Consider the following 24,537-nt stretch of genomic DNA (forward strand, 5'->3'; position numbering starts at 1 on the left):
TGGGACTTGCAGGGAGTGGGGACCCAGAAAAGGGGAAATCATTTGAAATGTAAATAAAAATATATCAATAAAAAAACATTTCTGGGATTTCTCAAGGTGCATCCAACTGAAAAGTGATTCTCCAGCTCTGCCTTTAAACATTATTTGGGAATGTACTATATCTTCACCAAGGCTCAGCTATCTGACAGCTGTCATGGGGTGACTGTTCTTTTCTCACTCTGATCTCTCAAGCTCTGGCTTCAGCAAAAGTTAAGCCATGTTTGAAATAAAACGATTAAGAGAAGAAAGAAAAGTAGAGAAAATCTCCAGAGTAACTATAAATTCAAGGAACAGCAGAATCCAAAATGACTAACACTGGCGTGCCTGGTGGACCAGAATTATTAAAAATTTTAAGAGAAACAAAAATCCTTGATGAAGAAGGGAAGCCATGCTGCAAAAGGTAATTTGTCACCATAGTTGCTTCTAGCCTCTAAGACCCACCACTTCTGAGACCTGAAGCTATAGTTTTCCTGCCAACAGAGTAGAAACTCACTGTGTCCTCTGGGAGCACATTTAGTCCAAGTAGTCCTAAGCCTTCTCAGTGCTTTTGAGCTGTAACTCAAGGCTATTGACTCCCACAAGGGTCAAACCTGTTTCTTTTAAGGCCAAAATGTCAATCGGTTTTAAGGTGTTGTATTCTGCTTAAAAGACAGTGGGGTGTACAAACTTTGTGGGACCCACTGTCTGCCTAGTCCACTCTTTAAGGAAGTGGGACAAGAACAAGACGGAGACGGAAAAATGGTTGCCATGGACTGTCCCATTATGAATCTCATCAGCCACATCAGCCGGGCTAGAAATGGAGTCACATTGCCAGTGTGAACCAAAAGAAATAGAGATGGCTCTGTGGGAGCTGCAGGAGACTTCTCAGGTTTTGACGGCTTGCAGAGCTACAGGCTTTGGGAGCAATTCTGTGGGGATTTAGCAGGAAAACTTCCACTCCAGAGAGTCCAGAAGGTGGAGACTCAACAGACTAAAGAGGATAATTTTCAAGATTTAAGATTCAATGGATCTTAGTAGGTACATGGTTAAGTAGATAAAGGTCTTTGTTGCTAAGCCTGAAACCCAAATTCAATTCCTGGAATCCACAGGAGAGAACCAATTCCCAAAAGTCTCTAGGGCCCTCTCTTTGTGTATCTCTGTCTCTCTGTCTCTCTCTCTGTCTCTCTCTTTGTCTCTCTCTCTGTTTGTCTCTCTCTTTCTCTCTCTCTCTCTCCCTCTCTCTTCTCTTTAACTTTATTTTTCTCTCGCCTTCCCTCCCTCTCTCCCTTCACTCCTCGCTACCTTCCCCCCCCCCACACACACACACATGCACACACGCATAAATAAATGAACGAATACCTGAAAACAATGTAACGAATCTGAATCTAGGGAACCTGGCACCGCAGTATTTCCTTAGTTGTTGCGTACATTCTCTCATTCTTTCATTCATGTTCTTTGGGTGAGAGCATCATTCCTCTGCTGTCCTTTTTCTACATTTGGGGGAGTATGTAGCTGCTTTCTGCACAGGTTCATGGCTGGAAAGAAATTCTGTCTAGAAATAAATCACATCTCTAATTCTCAGTCATGTGTGATTATGATAATATTTAACGTGACTTGAAATGTATTTTGAAATCTAAGGGGAACATGAATCCAGAAGATGACACCAGAGTAAGGCGGGGGGGGGGGGGGGGGGGGCATCTATGGATTGAATCCAACGTGGGAATAATGTCTATGAGGATTTAATTAAAGTGAAAAATAATAATAATAACATCCTATTTATTCCTTGAAGTTCCCAGTCAGAAGGCAAGCCTGGGTGGAGGCGGAGGATTGCTTTTCTGTTTTATTTTCTCCTGTGCCAATGAGTCGTTTATTTTCTTGGTTTTGAACAATCGCCATTAAAGTTGAATTCGGCCTCAGAAGCCAGGAAAGACAATTAAAAGCACATAGCAAAGAATACAAGCAAAAAATAGAAATACAGACATAAATAAAAATAAGAACAAAAAGAGTGTAAGTCTGGCAAAAGAGTGTTGTGCAACTGAAATATTAGCAAAAGAAAGAAAGAAAAATAACAACAGAAAACACACCCCTTTCAGTAGTGCATAAATCAAGGCATGGAGTTTAAAGGCCTAGGCCAAAATTTTATAAGGACAAATTGCTAGGGGTAATGAACACATACTGTACAGTGGTCAGAACAAGGAAACAGTATGTATTATTTTCTTTGCAGGCAAATAAATACTTGGAAATAATGGACACAACCCCACTTAAGAATTGTAGTTCTCATATTTCAATTTATTTCCATGTAAATTGGTTGTTACATGCTGAGTTAGTACAAATAATTACAAAACACAATAATTAAGTGCATTGAAAAATATAAAAATAAGTGCAGCATATTAGACTACATGACTCCAAACTACAAATCTTTGGGTTCTGAAAGCGCCATAAGCACCACTTAACTCCCTGTTTAAAATCTGGCAATAAACTGACTGCCGGAAAGCATATGTGATACTGAGTCAGATCATCTACCCAGAGAGTGCAGAACTGGCATCTCAGAGGGGTAAATATGTTCAGAAACATACCAACATATTTCAACAGTCGTTGAATGCCAAGCATTATTCGCATGGGGTATTAACACATTAACGTTTTCATTAAAAAAAGAAACATCTCTGTCCTCGTTACCTTGCATGGTTATAGAATGGAGATCTGTCAAATCAATTATTGCAAAGTAGTTTAAGCTAAACTTTATAACACCAAAATTATATAATTGAGGGCAAAGAAACTTTAAAATGAAAGACAAATGGCAAAACTTTAAGGGCACTTGATTTGCATAAATGTGATGTGTAATATTAACAGTTTTTCCTAGTTACATATTTCATATTAACAGTTTTTCCTAGTTACATATTTCATATCTGTCATATTAGGTTCTTAACACTTGTATAGGTGAGTTTTTATGTTATTTTACTATAACAAGTAAATAGAAGGAGTTTATCATATAAAAATAGCATGGCCTGATAAAAATAGGTCAGTGTGCTGACAGAAAGCATTGCGACACTAGAACCGTGTTGTAGCTTCTGTGTTCTCTGTTTCTGCTTTGTAATAAACACTTGTATGCCTAAAACTTATGTGCAGTTCTTGGAGTCTCAGAACTTAATTCAAGAGACTTTCTTTGGGTAAACAGTCATTGTGGTCTTGGCATAAACTATAGAGCAGTGGACTTTATACAGTGTGTGGTTTGGTCTTCCTTGTCTTTGACTGTAACAATGTTTGATACTGAAATTAATGGGGTTAACTTTCCATGCATTAAACTTACACTCTAAATACCTAAATACACTCAGATGAAATTTCTCAGACAATACTGTCGAAGCATTAACAACAAAACAGAACAAACCATCCAACAATAATGACTTTAATATCAGCCAGGGTCCATAGTCTACAAAAAATTAAAATTGCCTATACTGCATGAGTTTAATTAAAATAAAACTGTATAGCAAAATATCACTTTTTTAAAGATTTATTTATTTTATTAAAGTACATTGTAGCTGTCTTCAGACACACCAGAAGAGGGCATCAGAAATCTTTAAGGATGGTTGTGAACCACCATGTGGTTGCTGGCATTAGAACTCAGGACCTTCAGAAAAGCAGTCAATACTCTTAATTTCTGAGCCATCTCTCCAGCCCAAAATATCACTTTATATGTACCATACTATATTACTCTTCTAGGCTTTGCATGACTCATGATTATACGATAGTGTCCAATGGGTTGGAGATGAAGAGTATGACCCCTGTGCACCATTAGCATGATGAGAGTGGATGATGCAGAATGTGACTCCTTTTTATAAGGAAGCTATTCCTAAGTCTCCCTCAACCGTTCCTTAGAAAACTATCTGATGAACAATACTGGTTACCTTACTTGGTGCTACCTCAAAAAGTGACAAAGATATTGAAGCTATTTGGGGGACCAAGACAGTTCTTTTGAATTTGTTTCAGTAAAAATGAAAATGACCATGAAAATTTGGAACACTGTTGTGTTCCAAAGACTGAGGTGTTAAAAAGATGGATCATGTGAATGTTTCCCTTGCATTCCCTAGGGAATATTCCAATCTGTCTCTTGGACAGAGTTAGAATTTGCTCTTACTGATGCCCGTAAGAACCACACTAGAAGGCCAATTTTTAATTTCTATTTTTAACTTTCTTTTCAAACTCCCTTTGCAGGACCTGTTTTTTTCTGACAGTGTTAATAAGTCTGTATAAGAGTTTAGATGCCATTAAGAATAAAGCATAATTTAATCTATGGCTTCATATATAAGACAATATATTAGAAAATTATGGAATTGCATACTTGTATATAGTTAAAAATAAAATATACAAGCATGAAAAGAGTTTAAACTTATATATGGCCATTAGTGTTGTAAAAATCCTAATATTTTAGCAAATTTACAGATAATCACATTCAAGCTTACCTCTAACAAAAGAAAATGGAAAACATGCCATGGAGATCTATCTGTCATCTGTCTGTCTTTCATCTACCTGTCTTCTGTCTTTCTGTCTGTCTGTTGTTCTATCTGCCATCTATCTTAGTATATATTGATAAAAGATTACATTTTACTGATTTATTATATCTCAAATAGAAAATTCAAAATTTCTACATGTTAGTCTTGTATCCAAAAGCACAAAAGCATTCCTCATACGATATTTTGTCATCGAAAAATCATATTTGTAAAAGAAAAATTACATGTCACATTCTCATATTCTCTGATTGCAATAAGTCTGAAAGCAGACTATCTTGTGTGTGGCAATGCAGAAGTCAGAGTTATCTGATTAAGCACACAATGGTTTCCAGTATCCACAACTCAACAGATTAACGTCAAGAACTTGGTTTTGCTAAAACACCCACATATGAACTCACAGTTGAAAACATGAATATTGTTGGAGTGATTGTGTTGATGGGTATTGACATTAATAACTTCTATATTGTCTTTTTTCTCAACTGCTTCATATCTGTAGATTTCATTTTTCACTGTATAACATAGTACTTTATCTTACTGATGTTTAAATAACTTTGGGATAAAAACTATGGAGAAATGGCACATTTGCTAACACTTTTTAATGTACTAGATGACATTAATATTTTTTACAAATGGCTTACAAATAATCCAAACCATTTCTGAAAAAAAAAGTGTTTCTCCATTTGTTAGCTTACAACAAAACAGAAATAAAACCATACAAACTCTCTTAACAGGAAATGAAAGCATGTTTACTGTTCAGTAAACTAAAGCTACATGCATTTTGATGCTTATATGAAATAACTAAATGAATCTGTTTAATAAGAAAAATTAGAAAAACTCAGGAGGTCAGCAAGTCTTGGCCACTGGCTATGCAGTTGCCAAGTCATATCATTCTTGCTGAATGATATACTGTATATACACCAAAATGTGTGCAAAATGCCAGGATCTGGCTTCTTTGGGGCAGGCACTAAAGATGAGACATGTACTTCGACACGTGAGCCTCAGACTTCACTGTGGTCACTGGCCTTGCTCAAATTCTAAAAGACAAGAAGAAATAAGCACATATTACTCACCTTCCTCATCATCTACCCTACAATGCAAGAACAGTAGTAACATAAGCCACACTTACTTGGAACAAAGCCCCACATCCCAAGCCCAATGGCTGACTGAAACTGGCCAAAGGCCTCTCTTGGCCTTTGTTTTCCTAGTTCTAAAAATTGGCTGAGAATACTTACCTCATAGGCAGTGGCAAATTTAATTAACATGACTAAGGCCTTTAGAATATTCTAGAATGCCGTAGGTACTCAATACATGTAGGTAAAAATAATGATAGTGTTACTGTTGTGACTGAAGATTGGAGCAGTCACCCACCGTGGGAAGCGCTAATGCTGCCCAGGAAAGGAGAAAGGCAAAATGTTTCAAAGTCACGGGGACACTGCTGGAAACCACGACTATGGGAATCATTACAAAACCATTAACAAAAGCCTAATATTGCACAGCAATTTGCATACTTATAGTCATGTGACCACCAGAAGCCATAAATGATGCTCCAAAAGATGGCAGTATAAATAAGCATGGTGACATGAGAATCTGAACACAGGATACATTTAAAATTGATTTTTAGTATTTCTGCATCGGAGAGCTTCAAGGTCAAATCCAGGACAGTGGATCTTAGATTAAAGCGAAGATGATCATCGAATTCTCTAAGCCATGACAACACTAGAAGATTCTAATTATTCAGCAATTGTTTGGAACTTGCCCACAAAATGGAATGGAATCATTCCTTTTAAAGTAAAAGCATCAGATGCAAAGGGAAGGGTTGTTCGCAGATTCTTTTAAAAGAGATCAACGAGGAGGCCTTATAAAACTTCCAACGATTATGTATTTCTAGTTTTTCTTACAAAGCGTCTGCTCCCTAACTTAACCAGCTCACCTTATTTGATTGAATGATACTTATTGCAGCAGGTACCGAGTCGAAAAAAATTGGCTTTTCAGTGTCTAGGTTTCCATAGTATGTCATTGCTTTTATCAAGGATGCTGCAAAGAAGAAGGCACAGGATATGTAAAGATACCTGGAGCTGCTGAGAGGGGGCTCATCCGATGGTAGCTGACAACGCAGTCTTACCTGTACAGTTGGCTAAGAACACATCCACACTCCTGCTCTTGCAATCAAGGTAAAGCTGGAAGAAGGAAGAGTGGACAAGTGGTGAGTGCTGGGTAGCAGACTGGAGGGAGGAAGCAGGCTTTGGGAAAAAGGAGAACTCTTGGGGAAACAAATGAGAAAACATTTCCCAAATCAAACCACCAGAGGGAGGCATTGTTACACAGTGAAGGACATGCCATGCATTCAGGACCGGATTCAAACTGAAGCATTTATTCTCCAGAGACTAAATTTAGTGGCTACTATTACCATTTCTGTAGAAAAATGAAACACAATCTTTGCTTCCTTGTAAAAATGAGAGAGGACGGCTGTCAACATCTTTTATGGGAAATCCAGGACCAGCCTGTGGAAGAGATGAAGGATGCTGGCCTGTTAACTTTCCTACTTTGCAACAATCTAGGAATACTTCATTGATGTTGTAAATCCCAGCTACTAAACCCCAAAATAACCGGAACCAATTCCCAGTTTTTAAGGTGTACCAAGTGGAAGAGTCAAACTCATGCACAGGAGCACTAGGGCCTTCTAGCCAACTTAACCAGAAACAATTTATGAAGCAGTGATTTAAATTCACCAAAAGGAGATTAAGATCATGAATTTTGGCTAAAAGTGCATGCAAAGCTTCATGTATAGTTGGGAGGAAACGGTTATATGATAGTGATGTGTCCTATATACAAGACATGGACAGCTGCATTTACAATACAATCTAGAATGTATTGTGAGCATGTGTGTTACAAGATACATGATTTCTCTCATCTTTCTCCATCAGTAGGTCCTTTTTGAAAAAATGGGAACTGTGGATTAATCAGAGTTGATTATAAATGAAAAACAACAAAAAAATAAACCATGGACTCTCCAAAGCATGGGCACTTTGACATTGAATAAGTAGTTCCCGCTTCTGTAAGTTAATGTGATTAATTCAAGGTGACCTCTCAGTGTTCGACTTTTTCTTAAACCCAATGGAGCTCAAACACATTGCTGTTACGGATGGTCTGTTGATGTTTACAAAGGCAATCTCCAGTTCACCGACCTGCCTAGACTCCCAACACCGGCAAAAGAATAAATACAAGTCATCTAGTTCTCTTCCCATCCACAACTTCAGGATCAATGCTCTTTGTGCTGAAGTTGCTAGGTACACAATCTAGAGGGTTCCTAAAAAGCAGGAAAACGGTCATGGCTAGTCAGGTCCTGCTGCTTGTGGCTCCAAACTTTTTCTCAGGGTACCTGGAACTAAGAAATAATAGTGCTTGCAAATATATTTGCACTTTTAAGAAATGGTTTTAAAACTCACTATACATATATGTATACTTATATATAACAACCAACAAAACAAAACTCTATTGTGGAGTTGTTCGTGTACATGCAGGTTCGAGGATCAACTCAGGTTGTCAGTCTTGCCTGGCAAAAATCTTTATCTACAGAGCCATCTCCCTAGTTCAAGTAACGACTTTTTAAAGCGAGAAAGGCAATAATAGATGTTGGCATTGCTGAGTGCTTACTAACTGCGCTGGCCACTTCCGTTCCACTGGATATTTCCTGTGAGCTCACAATGCGATGGAGTGGAGAGCTCTACCTCTAGTTTATAGAAAAGCAAACACATCAGGACTGGGGAAATGGCTCAGTGGGTAAAGCTCTTGTCACAAACACATAAAGACCTGATTTTGGACCCTCAGAACAAACCTAAATGCTGCATACAGAAAGCAACACAGCCCCACTGCTCCTGTGGAGAGATAGGGGTGGGGCAGAGACAGGAAAAGTCCCTGTAACTCACATTTTCAGCTACCTGGCAAATATACTGTCTCAAACAAGGTTGAAAGCAAGGACTCGGGCCTGTGTTTCTCCTTTGACATACATACATGCACTATGTCATTCATGCACCCACATTCACTCAAATGACCACATGGGGTGAGAGGGATAGGAGAAAAAGAAAAGAAAAGGAAAGGAAAGAAAAGGAAAGGAAAGGAAAGGAAAGGAAAGGAAAGGAAAGGAAAGGAAAGGAAAGGAAAGAAAAGGAAACGAAAAAGGAAAGGAAAGGAAAAAGGAAAGGAAAGGAAAAAGGAAAGGAAAGGAAAAAGGAAAGGAAAGGAAAGAAGGAAAGGAAAGGAAAGGAAAGGAAAGGAAAGGAGGAAAGGAAAGGAAAGGAAAGGAAAGGAAAAGGAAAGGAAAAGGAAAGGAAAAGGAAAGGAAAAGGAAAGGAAAGAGGAAAGGAAAGAGGAAAGGAAAGAGGAAAGGAAAGAGGAAAGGAAAGAGGAAAGGAAAGAGGAAAGGAAAGAGGAAAGGAAAGAGGAAAGGAAAGAGGAAAGGAAAGAGGAAAGGAAAGAGGAAAGGAAAGAGGAAAGGAAAGAGGAAAGGAAAGAGGAAAGGAAAGAGGAAAGGAAAAAGGAAAGGAAAGGAAAGGAAAAAGGAAAGGAAAGGAAAGGAAAGGAAAGGAAAGGAAAGGAAAGGAAAAAGGAAAGGAAAGGAAAAAGGAAAGGAAAGGAAAGGAAAGGAAAGGAAAAAGGAAAGGAAAGGAAAAAGGAAAGGAAAGGAAAAAGGAAAGGAAAGGAAAGGAAAAGGAAAGGAAAGGAAAAGGAAAGGAAAGGAAAAGGAAAAAGGAAAGGAAAAAGGAAAGGAAAGGAAAGGAAAAAGGAAAGGAAAGGAAAGGAAAGGAAAGGAAAGGAAAAAGGAAAGGAAAAAGGAAAAAGGAAAAAGGAAAAAAGAAAGGAAGACAGAATTTAGCTCCAGGCATGGAACTAGTATTTGGCTAATGTGTGAACCTAAAATTTTTCTATCCTTAAAGCCTATGTACTTAACACAAATTCTAATGTAGCCATGAGGCAATAAAACATGCAGTAAATGGTTGGAACTGGAAAATATCATCCTAAGTGAGGTAACTCATTCACAAAAGAACACACATGGAATGCAGTCACTGATAAGTGGATATTAGCCAGGAAGCTCTGAACAACTCACATATCAAATGATTCCCAAGAAGAAGAAAGGAGAGGCCCTGGTCCTGGAAAGCCTTGATGCAGCAATGTAGGGGATTACCAGGACAGAGAAGTGGGAGGGGGTTGATTGGGGAACGGGTGGAGGGGAGAGGGCTTATGGGACTTGTGGGGAGGGAGGAACCAGGAAAGGGGAAATCATTTGGAATGTAAACAAAGAATATAGAAAAAAAGAAAATGAAAAATGTACTTCTGGCAGTCACCATGTTTACCCTAGAAATAGAAATAAAAATAAATTATAGCTAAAAAAAAAAAATAAATAAACCATGCAGTAACAAGGAGAAAAAAAAATGAAAACAGGTTCAACATTGCCAGCTTTGTATATACAGCAAAAAAAATAGTATGCCAAGTGCAAGCGCAGTTTTCCTGCCAGTTTAAAAAGCATCAATTGTCTTAATTGCAGCATGTAGAACTTTTAAGCCATTGCTATGACTCAGGTAGAAAAGAAAAACAAGAACTTCCATTCATTGGCTTGCTTCCTGGCCTGGATTGCTGTATTCCTCTTAACCATCAGCCTTCAACCCTAAACTGAAGGGCAGAAGGCCCCTTGTCTTCCTCGTAACCAATTCAAAGGAGTGTCTTTAAATATCTAGAGTGGGCAACCAATAATTTCAGCTAAAAATATAATAGTAGTTCAATAAGAAGAGCATCTTGATATTTACAAATCTTGATTTGCGCCTTCTATTTGCTTTCTAATACCTTCTATTCTTAAAATCATTTCCTCACTTCCACAAGGGAACTACCAAGATGTAAACAAATGGTTTGATTCCCCAGCACAGTGCAGGACTGAGACAGATCCAGCATGATTCCCAGATGCCCTCAGGATAAGAACTTTCCCACCAAGCACTTCCATTCCCAACTTCCTGGAAAGCGACACTCAGTTTGCCCTTACAGTTCTGGAATGTGAAAGGTAGGAACTTTCAAAGTAAATTTACAATACAAATAGAGAGATAGAAAATATATAGGATCTCAGTCAATCTGAATTCAATCAAACCATTTTTATCTGGTTATTTATATATTTACTTGGGGGATTGAAGCCATGGCTTTGACTGCTAGTCAGTTCTCTGCCACTGAACCACAGCCTCAGAGCTAACACAACATTTTACAAATGATTCACATAAAATGAAAGAAAAAGGAAAGAAATCTTCTTATTATTTGAGTGTCTATTACAAAGCAATTCCCAGCCATAGCATCAGATGGGGGAAGAGAGAATACAGATGCCTCAGTGAGGGAAGCAGGCAGGCTGAGGTTCAGGGAGAATCAGCTAGGTGATACAGCCAGCACCCCAAGAGACTTTTCTCCATTCTAAAAGCACTCAGCGTTCACTTCCCGCCAGATCCTATACCCAATAATACTCAAATTTCAGTCCAACGTTGACCCCCTAATCCTACGTGCCTAGAACCCTGATAGGGTCTTTTGCAACAAACCCACTGTAGTAAAGGCACAGAATTCAATGTCTTTTGTGGGAAAGGGGTTTAAAACTCTGTAGCTGAGGTGACTGAGGAATAGTTCTGCCAACTAGAGAGAGGGAAAGAATCAGGCCTGACCCAGGATGTGCAGATACCTCAACAAGCGTGGAGACTCCCGTGTAGTCGAAAAAGGTCAAGCCACTGCAATTCAGGACCAAAGAACACTTCTCACTGGGGCAGGGCTGTGAAGCTTCTTCTGCGGGAGACACAGAAACTCTAGTCAGAATGAACAGATTTCTGCAGCTGACATAGCTGAACAGTAGCAAAGAAACACTGTCCTTACGGCTAATGGTAATTCTGAACATTTTCATTTTTAAAATTTAGTTTCCAATTTTTTTGAAGACTGGCTGGAGAAATTTAAATGAGTCTGACCTGATATCTAGCAGGTTAACTCTAAGCCCAGTGTAGATATTCTGCATGCAGTGCTATCTACATCAACTGCTTCTCTTGCTGGTAGGTCCATCCTGTTTCGGGATGTCTGAAACTCATGCACTTCAGTTTATACATCAAAGCAAAAGTCCAATGCTTTGGAGTTCTCCCCAGCTTTGGAAGCGATTTGTGTTAACATTAATTTTCAGTTAATTCACAGTAAATCTGCATGCACAAAGTCCCAGGACCATCGCTATCCCTACAAAACTCATACAACAACCAGCTGAGCCAACGCTAACCTGTTGTATATGTTTCCTATGAAAATCTTTTCAACATACTAGTCTTAGAAAATAAAATGTTAAACGTCTTCTTTAAAGTAACAGTAGGTCAGAAACAACTCATAAGGGTGTGTATCTTCCTGGCTCCACACTTAGCCATCAGACATGGTAGAAATATATACACCTTAGGCACAGGCAAGTGTTGCAACTCCACCCCATATACACTGTCCCAAAAGTTGGTAAAGAGTTACCAGGACAATCGCAGCTTAAAGGTGGATACTTTTATTACCCAAGAGCCTTGATTTAAGTGAATGACTAAACCATGGAAATATTTGGTGTTAGAATTTAAGTTGACAGTGACGACAGAGTTGGTGTGAAAATTGTTTCACTTGTATTCATGTGTTCAGTATTGTTCGGAGCAAATGACATAAAACATGTATTTAAAATTGAGCAACAACAAATTTTTGCTAAGAATTGTCTTCAGAGAAATTAAATATTCAAAAATAGATAACTAATGAATTATAATGTTTTCTGATATTTCAAATGCCCTCTTATTCTTTTTCTTTACTTTTTTGGGGTTATAATATAATTGCATCATTTCTCCCTTCTTGTTCCTTCTTACAAGTCCTTCCTCCACACCCCTTCTTGTTCTCTTTCAAACTCATGGTTCCTTTTGTCATTAATTGCTGTCATATATATCCCTAAAATAACCTGCTCAGTCTATATAATGTTACTTATATGCATATGTTTCATTCTTCGCTAAAAAGCACAATAGTAATAGTTACAAATAAGATTTTATAACAAAAATTGTAACTTCAAATAAATTGCTTGACTTAGATAACATGCCAATACATTACTTTTCCTCAAAAAATGTATATAGTTTTTTTTTTTTATCTATAAGCCATAGGCATCATTTTGGCCACTTCAATATATAGCCAGAGCAAGAGGTTTCTGCAATCATGATACATGTGTTTATTGAAGTCAAATTAAATGTCAGAATGGCTTATCAAATCAATGTTTTGGTTAGACACTACTATAATTTTATTTGAAATTTTGAACTTAAAAGTACTATAATGAAAACAATCTATGTATTGATTAATAGAGAGATTGCTGACAATGCTGTCTAAATGACTAAAAATGGCATTGGGATAATTTTAGGAAAGTTTATTTTCTCTCTGAAACCCTGCCATATCTATTTCACTGTTAAACTGTATTCTACATTGTCTTATATTATTGTCTTATATATTTTCTATAATATGCGTTGTTAGAGATTCAATCTATAGATTGAATTATATGTTGTATAGAGTCAATCTGAAACCTTGCTTATTTCATCTTTTATTTTTATACATGATTTTTCTTTTTGCCTTTCTTTTCATCAAATGTGTATATTTTCAGGCCATTCAAGATAAAACAAATCAAAGCAAAATATGCATCCTTATATTTCTGCAATATAAGCTATTTTAAATAAATTAGTTCATAGCACCTTATTTAAACAAAAATAAAATCCTAATGGTGAAGTTTTTGATTCAGTCAAATGAAAATTTAAGTACAAGGGGCATTTCTGAAATCTTTCAAGTGAAAAAATAATTTTCTTCTACCCATATCTCCTCTGTCCTGTCACTGAACTCATTCATGGATGTAACCTTGCACTCCATGCTTCCAAGAAAATCAGCTAGCACAATACAAACCACATCCTCCTGGATAAGAGGATGCACAGCTAATAGCCTGCCTTAAGCAAATGAGGCAAGCTTGGAGCATGTGCAAAGGAGACAACTAATCTATCCCACAGGGTAGGTGGTAAATGATGGGCTTTATCTCCAAAATACAACGTCTCAGAAAGACATTAACCATCAGGTGTGGGGGAGCAATTAAACCCAGAGTGTGGAAGACAGCTCTTTCCTGTGGAATATTCATTAACTCTTTTAATTAAAAAATATTCTTAGTTGCATAATTTAGGGGTGCTTTCCATTTACTTCAAAAGAATCCTGACAGTCTGTGAATCACTTGTAATTTTAAAAAGTATTTTATATTGGTATAAATCAACTATTGAGAAACAGAATTACCTGTCCAATTTCTAAAGGAATAAGGGGAGAAGAAATGCCTTGAACAAACAACAATATTCTCTTTGGAAAAGCATTTGCTTATAGAACATTTCACTCACTGGTCTGGTCTTTTACTAATTCCAACAGTCAGTTAAAACAGAGGTGCTGTATATTAAGCACCCTCCTAGGGAATGTAAGTGCAGGGGTGAACAGTAATGGTAGTGGCTGCCTTCAACATTCTTGAGAGGTTATAAAGCTGGAGAAGGTGTACATGCACTGCTAAGGAAGAGCCAGAAACAGAACAATGCTCTCCTACACACACACAGGCAAATACTTTCAAAGTCTGCCTCCTCATCCTCAGTACCTGTGAATGCTACCTGACAGGGCAACAAGAACTTTGCATATTTGGTTAGATTCAGGATGTGAGTATGGGAAGATTATCCCAGACTCTCCAAGTGTCTGGAGATTCAGTCAGAGAAGATGTAATGAAGAAGAGATCAGAGAGAGACCTGAAGATGCTTCTACTGGCTTGAATATTAATGTGAGCATGAACCAAGGAACACAGATGGACCAAGTTGGAAATGGACTAGGTATTTTCCTGTAGATCCTCCGAAAAGGAACATATTCTAATCATAAGCCAGTGCTATACTCATGAGACTCATTCTGAACTTCTGTCGCAGCATAATATAATAACTGTGTGCTGTTTTAAACCACTGAGCTTAGGATAATTACAACAGCAGTGATACACATTTATATACCTGTGCTTTTTTATTTGGGGGTTATGAGTAGGGGAAGGACTACAGAAGGATGGACGCCTGCTGAAACTTTGAAATCTGTGACATCAGAATCCAGGCCTTCTTCCATAGACACTGAATGCATGTTACCTCTTAATATTCCCTAGGATAAAGTAGGTCTTAAAAGAGTACGTGAAGTATTTGCCAGGTACATAATGGCATGAAAAGGGCACGAATGGAAAGAGTTATGTGAACTGAGACCCAGAGGGAACCTGGATGTTTTCTTAAATGGGACAGGTGGTAGAATACCACATAGCGGGTTCCCCATGACAAAAGCTCTACAGGGCTCTGTCAGCATTATCATTAGATGGCCTAAAATCCTAAACATTCTAGATCTTCTAGAAGATCTCTTTATAAGTTGAACAATTATGGTTTTCATTTTAAAAAATGTTGTGGCTTCCATCTTCTAATTTTTTGGTGTTTGTTTTTGTTTGTTTGTTTCTAATGTAGCCTTGGATGTCCTAGAAGTTACTCTGTAGACTAGGCTGGCTTTGAACTCAGAGATCCATCTGCCTCTACCTACTGAGTGGTGGGATTCAAGGCATGTACCACCACTGCTTGGCATCTATCTTCTAATGTATGTAAATAGTCTTATAAGGTTGTTTATTCTGTTGCATGCTAACTGTGTATCTGAAAAGGTTAAAGAAAGAAGATTATTTTAATATTGTCTCCTTCCCCACTGCCTTTCCTGATGAATGTCTCACCTTGGTTGGGTCATGTGGCTCCTATTCTGTGTCCTTTACATCTGATGAATGTCTCCTAGGTGGTTACAGGTCACATGTAACTTCCTATCCTCACAATGAAAAGCAAATTCCTTTATAAACACACCCCTTAATACCGTTGCTTCCTGTTTGAAAATTTTAATCTACAGCATCATAATTTGACTCATGACACATCAACAAGAAAAAGCAATCTTAAAGTCATATTGACTCATTTTGGATGTGATTAAGAACAGAGGGTCATAAGAAGTGGTACAAGAGTTGTGAAACCAGGAAGAGATTTTAGTGATGAAACTGAGAGCAAGACCATAGAAGGCTTAGAAAAGTGGGAACGTAATGGTGTGACTAAACAAGATTGGGCAGGAGAAGAGGAGGAAGAGAAATAAGCTGATGAGGATTAAGGATAAACCGGGGTATCCAAAAAAGTGAGACAAGGAAGGTAATACGTGAAGTAGATACGTTTTCTATCAGTACCCATATGCTTTATGTGCACTTTCCTTATAATCTACCCTTTTCTTTATTTTCTACTATAATTTTTTCTTATGATAATATATGATTACAAGGAGTATTTACTAATTGCCAAAAGCACTGAGACTCTAGGGTTATCTTCTTGTCCTAAACTTTTTTCTATTAAAAATTTACAGCTTAGGTGGCTGAAGAGATGTCTTAGTGATGAAGAGCCTGTCCTCTTCTTGCACAGGGCCTGAGTCTGATTCAGAGCACCCATAAGAGGCTGGCTCACAACTGCTTATCAGTCCAGGTCTAGGGACTCAACAGTCTCTTCCGGCCTGAGCTCATGTGTGCGTGCCCCCACACCCAACCTCCCCTTACATATGCATGAAATTAAAAAGAAGATGGATAAATCTTTACAAATTATTTACATATTAACTTCATATTGGCAAGTAAATCTTCATACACAGCTTCCATTGCTTGAAGCATGTTGAAACTTGTCTTATAGCCCCAGTGTATGGTCACCAGAGACACAGCCCGAATCAGACCTCAAGTCATGTTTATGAATCTTTTCCAAATTCACTGCAGCAGATTTTAAAAATTTCCTCCCTCAACTTCTTCTCTTTCTTTCTCATCAACTAATGATATTTAAATCATATAGTATATAATTCCATATCAACCACTTAAGAATTTAGTCCTCTGGTTAGATCTGCTTTGGATTTCATTAATTCTGTCCTCTACCACCTAGCTGCTGTACTGCTATATGGTGTCATTCCTACACAGTTGTGCATTAGTGCTGCTGCACTCCTGCTGCACAGTTGTACATTACCTCTGTTCCACTCCTGCTGCAGAGCTGTTCATTAGTGCAGTTGTACTACTGCTGCGCAGTTGTGCATTAGTGCTATTCCACTCCTGCTGCACAGTTGTGCATTAGTGCTACTGCACTCCTGCTATACAGTTGTGCATTAATGCTATTCCACTCCTGCTGCACAGTTGTGCATTAGTGCTGCTGTGCTCGTGTTGTACAATTGTGCATTAGTACTGCTGCACTTTTACTGCACAGCTCTGTGTTAGTGTTGCTGCACTCATACTGCACAGTTGTGCACTGGTGCTATTGCAGTCCTACTGCACAGTTGCCCATCACTGTGTCTACTGGTTCTGTATATTGAAAGAAAGCCAACTCAACTCATGCTTTTACAGGAGGATAAACTTTCAGAGAATAAACACCAACTTGGATATTATATCAAGGACTTATCATTAAAACACTGTTGCTGTTACCTGGCATTTATCCTAGAAAAGCATGAGCCTGTTATAAGCCTAGTTGGATAAAATAGAAATATAAAATACCTTTGAGATAATATTTGGGGGAAAGATTGATCTATGTGAAGATTATATAGAATTTGGACATTCAACTTAAGGAGAAGGAAAGAAGAAAGATGGAAGCAAGAACAGAGGAAGAAGTGGGAAGCAAAAGAAGAGATGGAAGAAGATGCTAGAAACAAGAAAAGGGGAGGAGCAAAGGGATGGGCAAAAGAAAGACAGGAGGAGAGAGAGGCAAAGAAAGGGTAAGTAAACAGGGATTGGAAGAGGCCAGAGGTGGAGAAGGGGATTCTAGCTGAAGAACACAGAAAACCCTAAAGGAGGAGGGGCTAGCAGAGAGAAAAGGGAGAAGGGGTTGTTTATCCTCTGGTGTAAAAGCAAACTCACCACTGCAGTTGCCGTTGGACAGGGAACTGAGCAAGGTGTTCTGTTCACACTGAAATAGAAATAAATGTAAAGAATAAAAGCACTGTGGAACAATATAGCCTCCAACGAGAAGGTCACATGGTCCTCTCTCCATGACGAGTAACAATAATCAGCACCAACAAAGATTTCGTTCCGGGAGTATTTCAGATGCTGTGCGCAGTGAACTAGGAAATGAAGACCATTATGGGCTGGAAGTGACCATGCATTCATTCAGTAGACACTTTGCTCACTTAGTCAGATGTTAGAACATTTTCTGAAAGCCTAAATTTGTTTTGATCTGAGGTCAAAAATTATTACATACACATTAGCCCCATAAGAATGCTTGAGAAACACTTATCACATGCTTGATGTCAGGGCATGCAAACAAGGTTCTGTATCATAGTGCCCAGTTTCTCTAAAGCGATGCCTCCAAGACAGCAGCTGTTTATCAAAAATGTTGTGTTTGTTGTTTTTTCTTTTCTTTTTTTCTTTTCTTGTTTATGGTAAGGACAACTCATATTTTTCAGTGTTTATTCTGTACCCAAGTCTTGAAGACATTAACAATTGAATCTTCTGGAAGCATTCTGTGGGGTTACTAATCCTGTGCCCCAATATGAAGAAGGCAAAGACCAGAAAGTTAGAAAGCCAGGCCAAAGTCACAAAGCTAGGGACATCTCAGTCTGGAATCAGGCAATGCCTTTCCAGGTTTCCATTGCTTGTATGGCTTCTCTAGATGGCTCCTCCTTAAGGTGGGGCAGGGAATCAATTCCCCTACATGCTGTCCTGTGCTACAGATTATATATTTTTATCAGATTATTTAGGACGTTTCCAAGATTCAGTCTTTCTTTTATTCGGTATTGAGATAATGGCACTTCACTGGTGGCTCTATCACAGGAACTGGCCCTCAGCAGATGGGCTTTGCCTTTCTCCCTCTTACCTCCTCTGAAATCTCCTATGCAGAAGAATTTTAAATAATTTTTCTAGATACCCTACTTTTAGGTGGTGAATTATAGCTTCTCTAATTCCTAATAATTGGCCTGAACAAAGTGACTTCCTTCCACAGTATAGCATAGAAAGGGCTAAAAACAATAGATGAACTTAGGGAATCAATATTTCCATCAACCGTATCAGTCTTGTTTGTATTATATACCTTGGTTGGGATGTAGGACTTTGCCCCTACGGTGTTCCTTCCTAATGATCATACTCTAGTCTTACCAAGCAAAACACCAAACAAATACTAATACAGGGGCATTCTACAAAATTCTTGGCCATTCTTGATTAAAATCTTCACAACCTTTAAAACAAGAAAATTTGGGAACCTTGTAGACAAGAGGATCACAAAAAAATGGCAGTTAAATGTAATGTAACGCACTAGCTAGAATCTTGGAGCCTCCTCCCCTCACTAAATAAATAAATAAGTAAGTAAATAAATAAATAAATAAGCTACTAGTCAAAATAAAGAAGACAGAATAAAACATACATGAATCTGTTAGCTGTAACTGGTACACAAGGCATTAACATCTTGAAGTGCTATAAGGTATACAGAACCTATCCTATTGTCTTAGTTTTTCCATAAATTAAAGCTATAAAAAACTAAAGCTATTTTTTAAATATATTTTGTCATAAGAAAGTGCCAGCTATAATCCCATTATGTCACACATTATGGTGTAGGGCTCCTCCAGCTGAAACCTAACTTTACAAATGACTGATAGTCTGAGTTGAAGGAGGAGACAGGAGGCAGTATTGGGAACACAGGTTCATTTTACACAATCCTGGATTAAACTGAATTGCAAGGTTTTGGGTGGAAGATATTAAATTAGACAAATTTCTTATGGGTTCACGAGATTATTTAAAACTATATCATTTTTCATAATGCCACTTTGCATGGCTATTATGAGTTAATACCAGTCCACAAAAACTACTACAACTGTACCCCGACATATAGAACAAAAGACTCTGTGAAATATATAGACACAGTGTCAACTTGAACAAGTACATATAGAAGTGGGTTTCAAATCTGAAAATACTGGCTGTGGTCCTCAACATCCCATTGGAAGTGAAAGCTAACAGCACAAAGGCAGTAAGTATTGACAACCTGTAGGGTCCCAAAGGTTCTCGTCTGTGAAAGGTTTATGCTCATTTATAGCCTGATGGCATCATCTCACAAATGTTAGAAATTTCAGGAAGAAGAACGTCACACTTTCATTTTCAACTGTGACCATCAAAATCATGCATTTGGTCCTATATGGGGGGGGGCAGTTGGGGCAAAGGACATAGGCAGATCAGGATGAGAACTACGGGCAGAAGTATTCAGCTGTAGACAAAGGAATGTCCTTCTGCACAGTTCTTGAGACCAGAAGCAAGAGGCCTGAGGTCTCCCATACATGAGTAACTAAGAGATACCTGTTCAAGGATATTTGAGAGACTATCTGGAGAGTCAACAAAAGTTTCATGAAAAGGACAGTCAACCTAAAATCACATTAGCTAAGTCTGCACAGAACTAAGGATTCCAACATTATTCTAAGAATTTTGCATATTTTAACTATTTGAATCCTTGTAGTTACTAGTGAGGACACTAAAAGGCAGACTCATCTAAATTCCCACAGCTGGTGAGTGGCTCTGGACTTGAGGGCTCAAGGGCAAATTATACATTCACACTGTCTCATTCCGGTGCACATCCGATTCAGTGCCTCTGATCATGTAGATGTCATACAGAAATAAAGAAAGCTGAATGTGGTGGTGCGCATCTACAATCTAGGCACTTGGGAGAATGGGGCAGAAAGGTCATAGACTGCATAACGAAACCCTGTCTCAATTAAAAAAATATAAAGGCTAAGGTAGGAAAGGAAGAAAAGGAAGAGAAGGAAGAAGGAAGAGAGGGACAATTATATAATGATGTTATAATGTTAACAGCAACTGTTAATGCTTCTGGAAAGTTGCTTATCAAACTTTATATTCCGAAGAACTAAGTTGTCACATATTTATTTTAGGTCCATGATGAACAAATTTCTTAAACAATATTAAATAGTATCCTATTCACAGGTTATATTGTAAATGAATAGGCAAATATACAATGTTAAGTTTTTTCCCCCTGAGGTCTCTAAGAACATCTAAACTCTATCGTTGTTTACACGGTTCACTCTATCTTTTTAGTGATATTTTCAGTATTACACATCATGAAGCTGGTAGTCCTACCTTGCTGATATCATCAAGTGGTTGGCTGCTGTCACTTTCCTTTAGGATTATTTTCATCAGATCAGCACTAAATTTCTTTGCATTCAGGAAAACAAGTGGGTTGTTTATTGAGATGATTTTTATATTTTGTGAGGTTTCCTTTTAAGTGGAAAAAAGAAAAAGATTAGAACTCTGAATAGAGTCAGAAAAAATAAAGCAAACAAGAAGCAAACAAAAAACAAACAAAAAAAAACCAACAACTATACCTGATGACTAAATCCTATGAGTCAACATAGGATTCAATTGAGTCAATTGAATTCATATGAGTCAATTGTGGATTGCTGTCTGTTTACTAACATATTCATCATTGTAATTTATTTGTAAGTCTTAATGGAATGCCATGCATATCAAGGAAATAGACATCTAGTATTGAGAAACATTAGTAATAAGAAAGTGTCTCATTTCTATTCACTGGTACAAGTGAGGTAATAGCCTAGACTATCTATCCTCCACAGAGTGCATCTTTCATTCAACCTATCAATTAAAATGAACTTAATTGTTATTTTGCATTGAGGTAAATCAAACTCAAAGCCTCTCATATGCTAGACAAGTGTTCTGCTACATCCTTAAATATCTATAAGTGTTTCAATAGAACTGATCATGTGTCTTCACATGTCAACCATGATCTCTTTATATAACACTGATGTAAGCTCACCGCTAAATAAAGTATAACTTTGCAAATAATTGGCAGTTCTAACTGAAAGTAAACCATAAGAGATAGTATTGACACAAGGTTAACCTGGGAAGCTCTGGATTACACTGCATTGCCCGACTGTAGGATGGGGAATGGGAGAAGAAATGGTTTCAACACAAAATCTATCTACTTTACCCATCTGTTCAGATATTATTGACAGCACTTGGTACTGCCCAACCAAAACCCTCTTTTCTGTGACTCTGGGATAGGTATCTGATTAAGAAGATGGTCAATCCTGTGGAATGGTAACTCCTTACCAACCAAGCAAGGGATTATTCCTTCAGGCTTTTGTATTCCCATGAAAGAAGAGATTCAGAGAATAGCCATGCATGCAGGCAGAAGAAATAAAGAATTAGGTACATAAATATGGATAATTCAGAGACCTTACACTTTGCCCATTTTTAAGTAAATATTTAAAATGTAGTTCAGAGTTTCTGAAATTATGAAGATACTTCAACTCCAGAAAGTCAGTGTATTGCAACCAAAAATACAAGATAGCAAAAAGACTGAGCTGTCAAAATCACGTTTAATCTAGAGGAAATCATGTAGAAACTGAAAAGCCAACAAATTAATGTTTAGTTCTGCCATTTACATTCATCAGATTTGATTGTTCCAGTAATTTTAAGATGTAAAATTAAATCTTTGTTGAAGAATAGATTCAAGTTGCTGCAATTAAGAAATTCTCAGCAGAACTATTGCAGAAGACATATCCCGAGGTAGATGGCCATTTTGCATGAAGAGGAGGCGGAAAGGGGATAGCAGCATTTTAAGTCAGATAAAATGTTCATTCAACAGTGTATATGCAAGTTACATTCACTATTTTTCACACCTCTTGTTCCTATGGAAGATATTAGGAAACTACTGAGATGTAACATTTAAAAAAAACTGGGATGTTTAAGAGCAAAAGTTATTACTTGTGTAGGTGACAGAAAAAAGAGAAATTCCTAGCATTTGTATCTGTCCTACAAATCACTCATTCACTCTAAGCTACATTTGGCCCAAGAAGGCAAGGATTATGCAGTTTTCTCACCAGTGATCTTTAGAAGAAAAATTCATCTATCTAAAATTAAATTCTGTCTCAAAGATGAAGGTGTCAGTGGGGGATGATGGATCTATGGGTTAAATTCCATGGGAAAACTATGAAAGAAAGAGAAAGGCTGGTTTGGTTGAAAACTTGAGCCTGGGACAGCTTCCAAGGCTCAGAACCAAACAGCCCTATGGGAAGCAAATCTCTTATAAAAGAACAAACCATTCTCCTGGGTGTCACAGAAAGACTCCTGATGTTACTTCCTGTTTTCAGGCTACCTGGAAAGACTTTGACATTGGTCCTTTTGGAAGGAGGCCAGTTCTCTGTGTTCTGAGGGGAATCATAAGGTAATGAAGGAAGTGAATACGAGAATAAAGGAGAAAATGTTAACCAAACATTTACCAATCAGGTCCAGAGCGAGGGCAACTTTTACAAATGGACTAAAATGGCTCAAGTGAACACTTCTGGTATTAGTTTTTTTCCCCCACTTTAAATATGGTTGGTTTTTTTTGAAAACAAGAAACTAGAAGTGCCCATTTCTCCTTAGTGGATTCTATATCTGAAGTTGGTGCACAGCTAAAGGCAAATATCCTTGGCTAAAATACGTGGGCCACAAAACAAATGAAAAAGACAAGAATGTTGGAAAGGAGCCAGGCATGACCTTTGATCCCAACAGTGGGCAGGAAGAGGCAGGTGAATCTCTGTCAGTTCAAGGCCAACCTGGCCTACAAATAGAGCTCTAAGATAGCCAGGGCTATTACACAGAGAAACCCTGTGTCTAAAAATTAAAAAATATTTTTTTAAAAAAAGGAAGGAAAGATGGAAGGAAGAAAAAGAAAAAGGAAGTAAAGAAGGAGAAAAGAAAAATACAAAAATTGAATGGAGGACAGGGTAGTGGAGTGAAGCAAGGGGTAATTTCCTGGAGTGAAGAGAGAGGTAAGAGGGTGGGGTGAAAGCAATCTTGTATGAAATCATCAAAGAACACCTTTAAATTTTTAAAAGATAACAGGGCTCAAACATCATCACATGATACCCTTACACAGGAGCAAGGCAAGTCAGTTTACATAAATTGTCTTTTTATGAAAGTTGCATAATTCCATGATTATTGACATTCTAGATAGAACCTTGGACTTAATTACTTTCAGATAATGATTCCATATCACTGTATTTTCAAATAACATTTTTAAAATTCTTTGAGAATTTCATACGTACATACATATGATTTTTTTTACCACCCCACCACTGATTAGGTCATTAAAATAGCAGTGCAGGAATGACCCTTGTTTTATTTTTTCTCCATTCTGTAATTTTCTTTATCATTTAATGAATAAAAAGGATACCAATTTGGCTAATTATATGCAATTTAGCAGTGGAAAAGAAATTCTCAAATGCCTGAAGTAATCCTGCCATAAGTCAACCGTGAACTGAAATTCTATGAACCGTGGTGTGATTTAATTAGAAACCTAAATTCAAGGAGGTTTTCTTTTTCTTTACTAATTTATTGCACATCCATTACACACTGCCAAGTGTCGTGTTCACACAAATACCACTGGAAAGATGGTGTCCGATAACATGTTTTATTGGATTTTATGGCCCTTCAAAACTGTCTCATCCACAAATGTTAATACTTGCCCAAAGAGAAAAGGAAGTCAGACTTACATCATGCATCTCTGTCTTCACCTTCAATTCCATTTCTTTCATGTCTGTTATGCTTAAAGTCTTTGCCCTACATTTAAGACAGATTAAAGTTACAAGTCATTTCCTGATCGCTATATTAAGAGAGAAGAATTGAAAGCAGCAGGTTGTCTTACATTAAAGTATTAGAAATAACATGGTTTGTACTCTATGTTAATTTGTCTGTAAGATATTGGTAAATCTGCATTTTGCAAGAATATTCTGTAGCAGAGAATAACAGCACAGGTATCTAAATAGAAGTTAGTAAATAGAATATTCCTTATTTAAGTCCTTATTTATAACAATTATAAAGTGAGAAAGGATTAAATAAAATGTTATGAAAAGAGTGGAAGGAAGGGGCTCAGTGGCAAAGAAGAAGAGGAAGAAGAAGAAAAAGAAG

General features: G+C 37.6%; 1 protein-coding gene across 1 annotated transcript in view; it reads right to left on the reverse strand.

Annotated features, from left to right (window-relative positions):
• Positions 1–5,258: 5,258 nt before the first annotated feature.
• Positions 5,259–24,537, reverse strand: part of Slc26a7 (solute carrier family 26 member 7) — a 115,422-nt gene continuing 96,143 nt past the window's right edge. The window contains exons 13-19 of the mRNA XM_052175432.1: positions 24,123–24,189; positions 20,704–20,841; positions 17,491–17,539; positions 11,227–11,327; positions 6,646–6,700; positions 6,454–6,557; positions 5,259–5,557 (exon numbers count right to left, since the gene is read on the reverse strand). Of these exons, the coding sequence (XP_052031392.1) occupies positions 5,522–5,557; positions 6,454–6,557; positions 6,646–6,700; positions 11,227–11,327; positions 17,491–17,539; positions 20,704–20,841; positions 24,123–24,189 (550 nt within the window). The 3' untranslated portion in view covers positions 5,259–5,521. The remainder of the gene's footprint in view (positions 5,558–6,453; positions 6,558–6,645; positions 6,701–11,226; positions 11,328–17,490; positions 17,540–20,703; positions 20,842–24,122; positions 24,190–24,537) is intronic.

The sequence above is a fragment of the Apodemus sylvaticus genome, chromosome 3, assembly GCF_947179515.1.
Source record: "Apodemus sylvaticus chromosome 3, mApoSyl1.1, whole genome shotgun sequence".
NCBI classification, from domain to species: Eukaryota; Metazoa; Chordata; class Mammalia; order Rodentia; family Muridae; genus Apodemus; species Apodemus sylvaticus.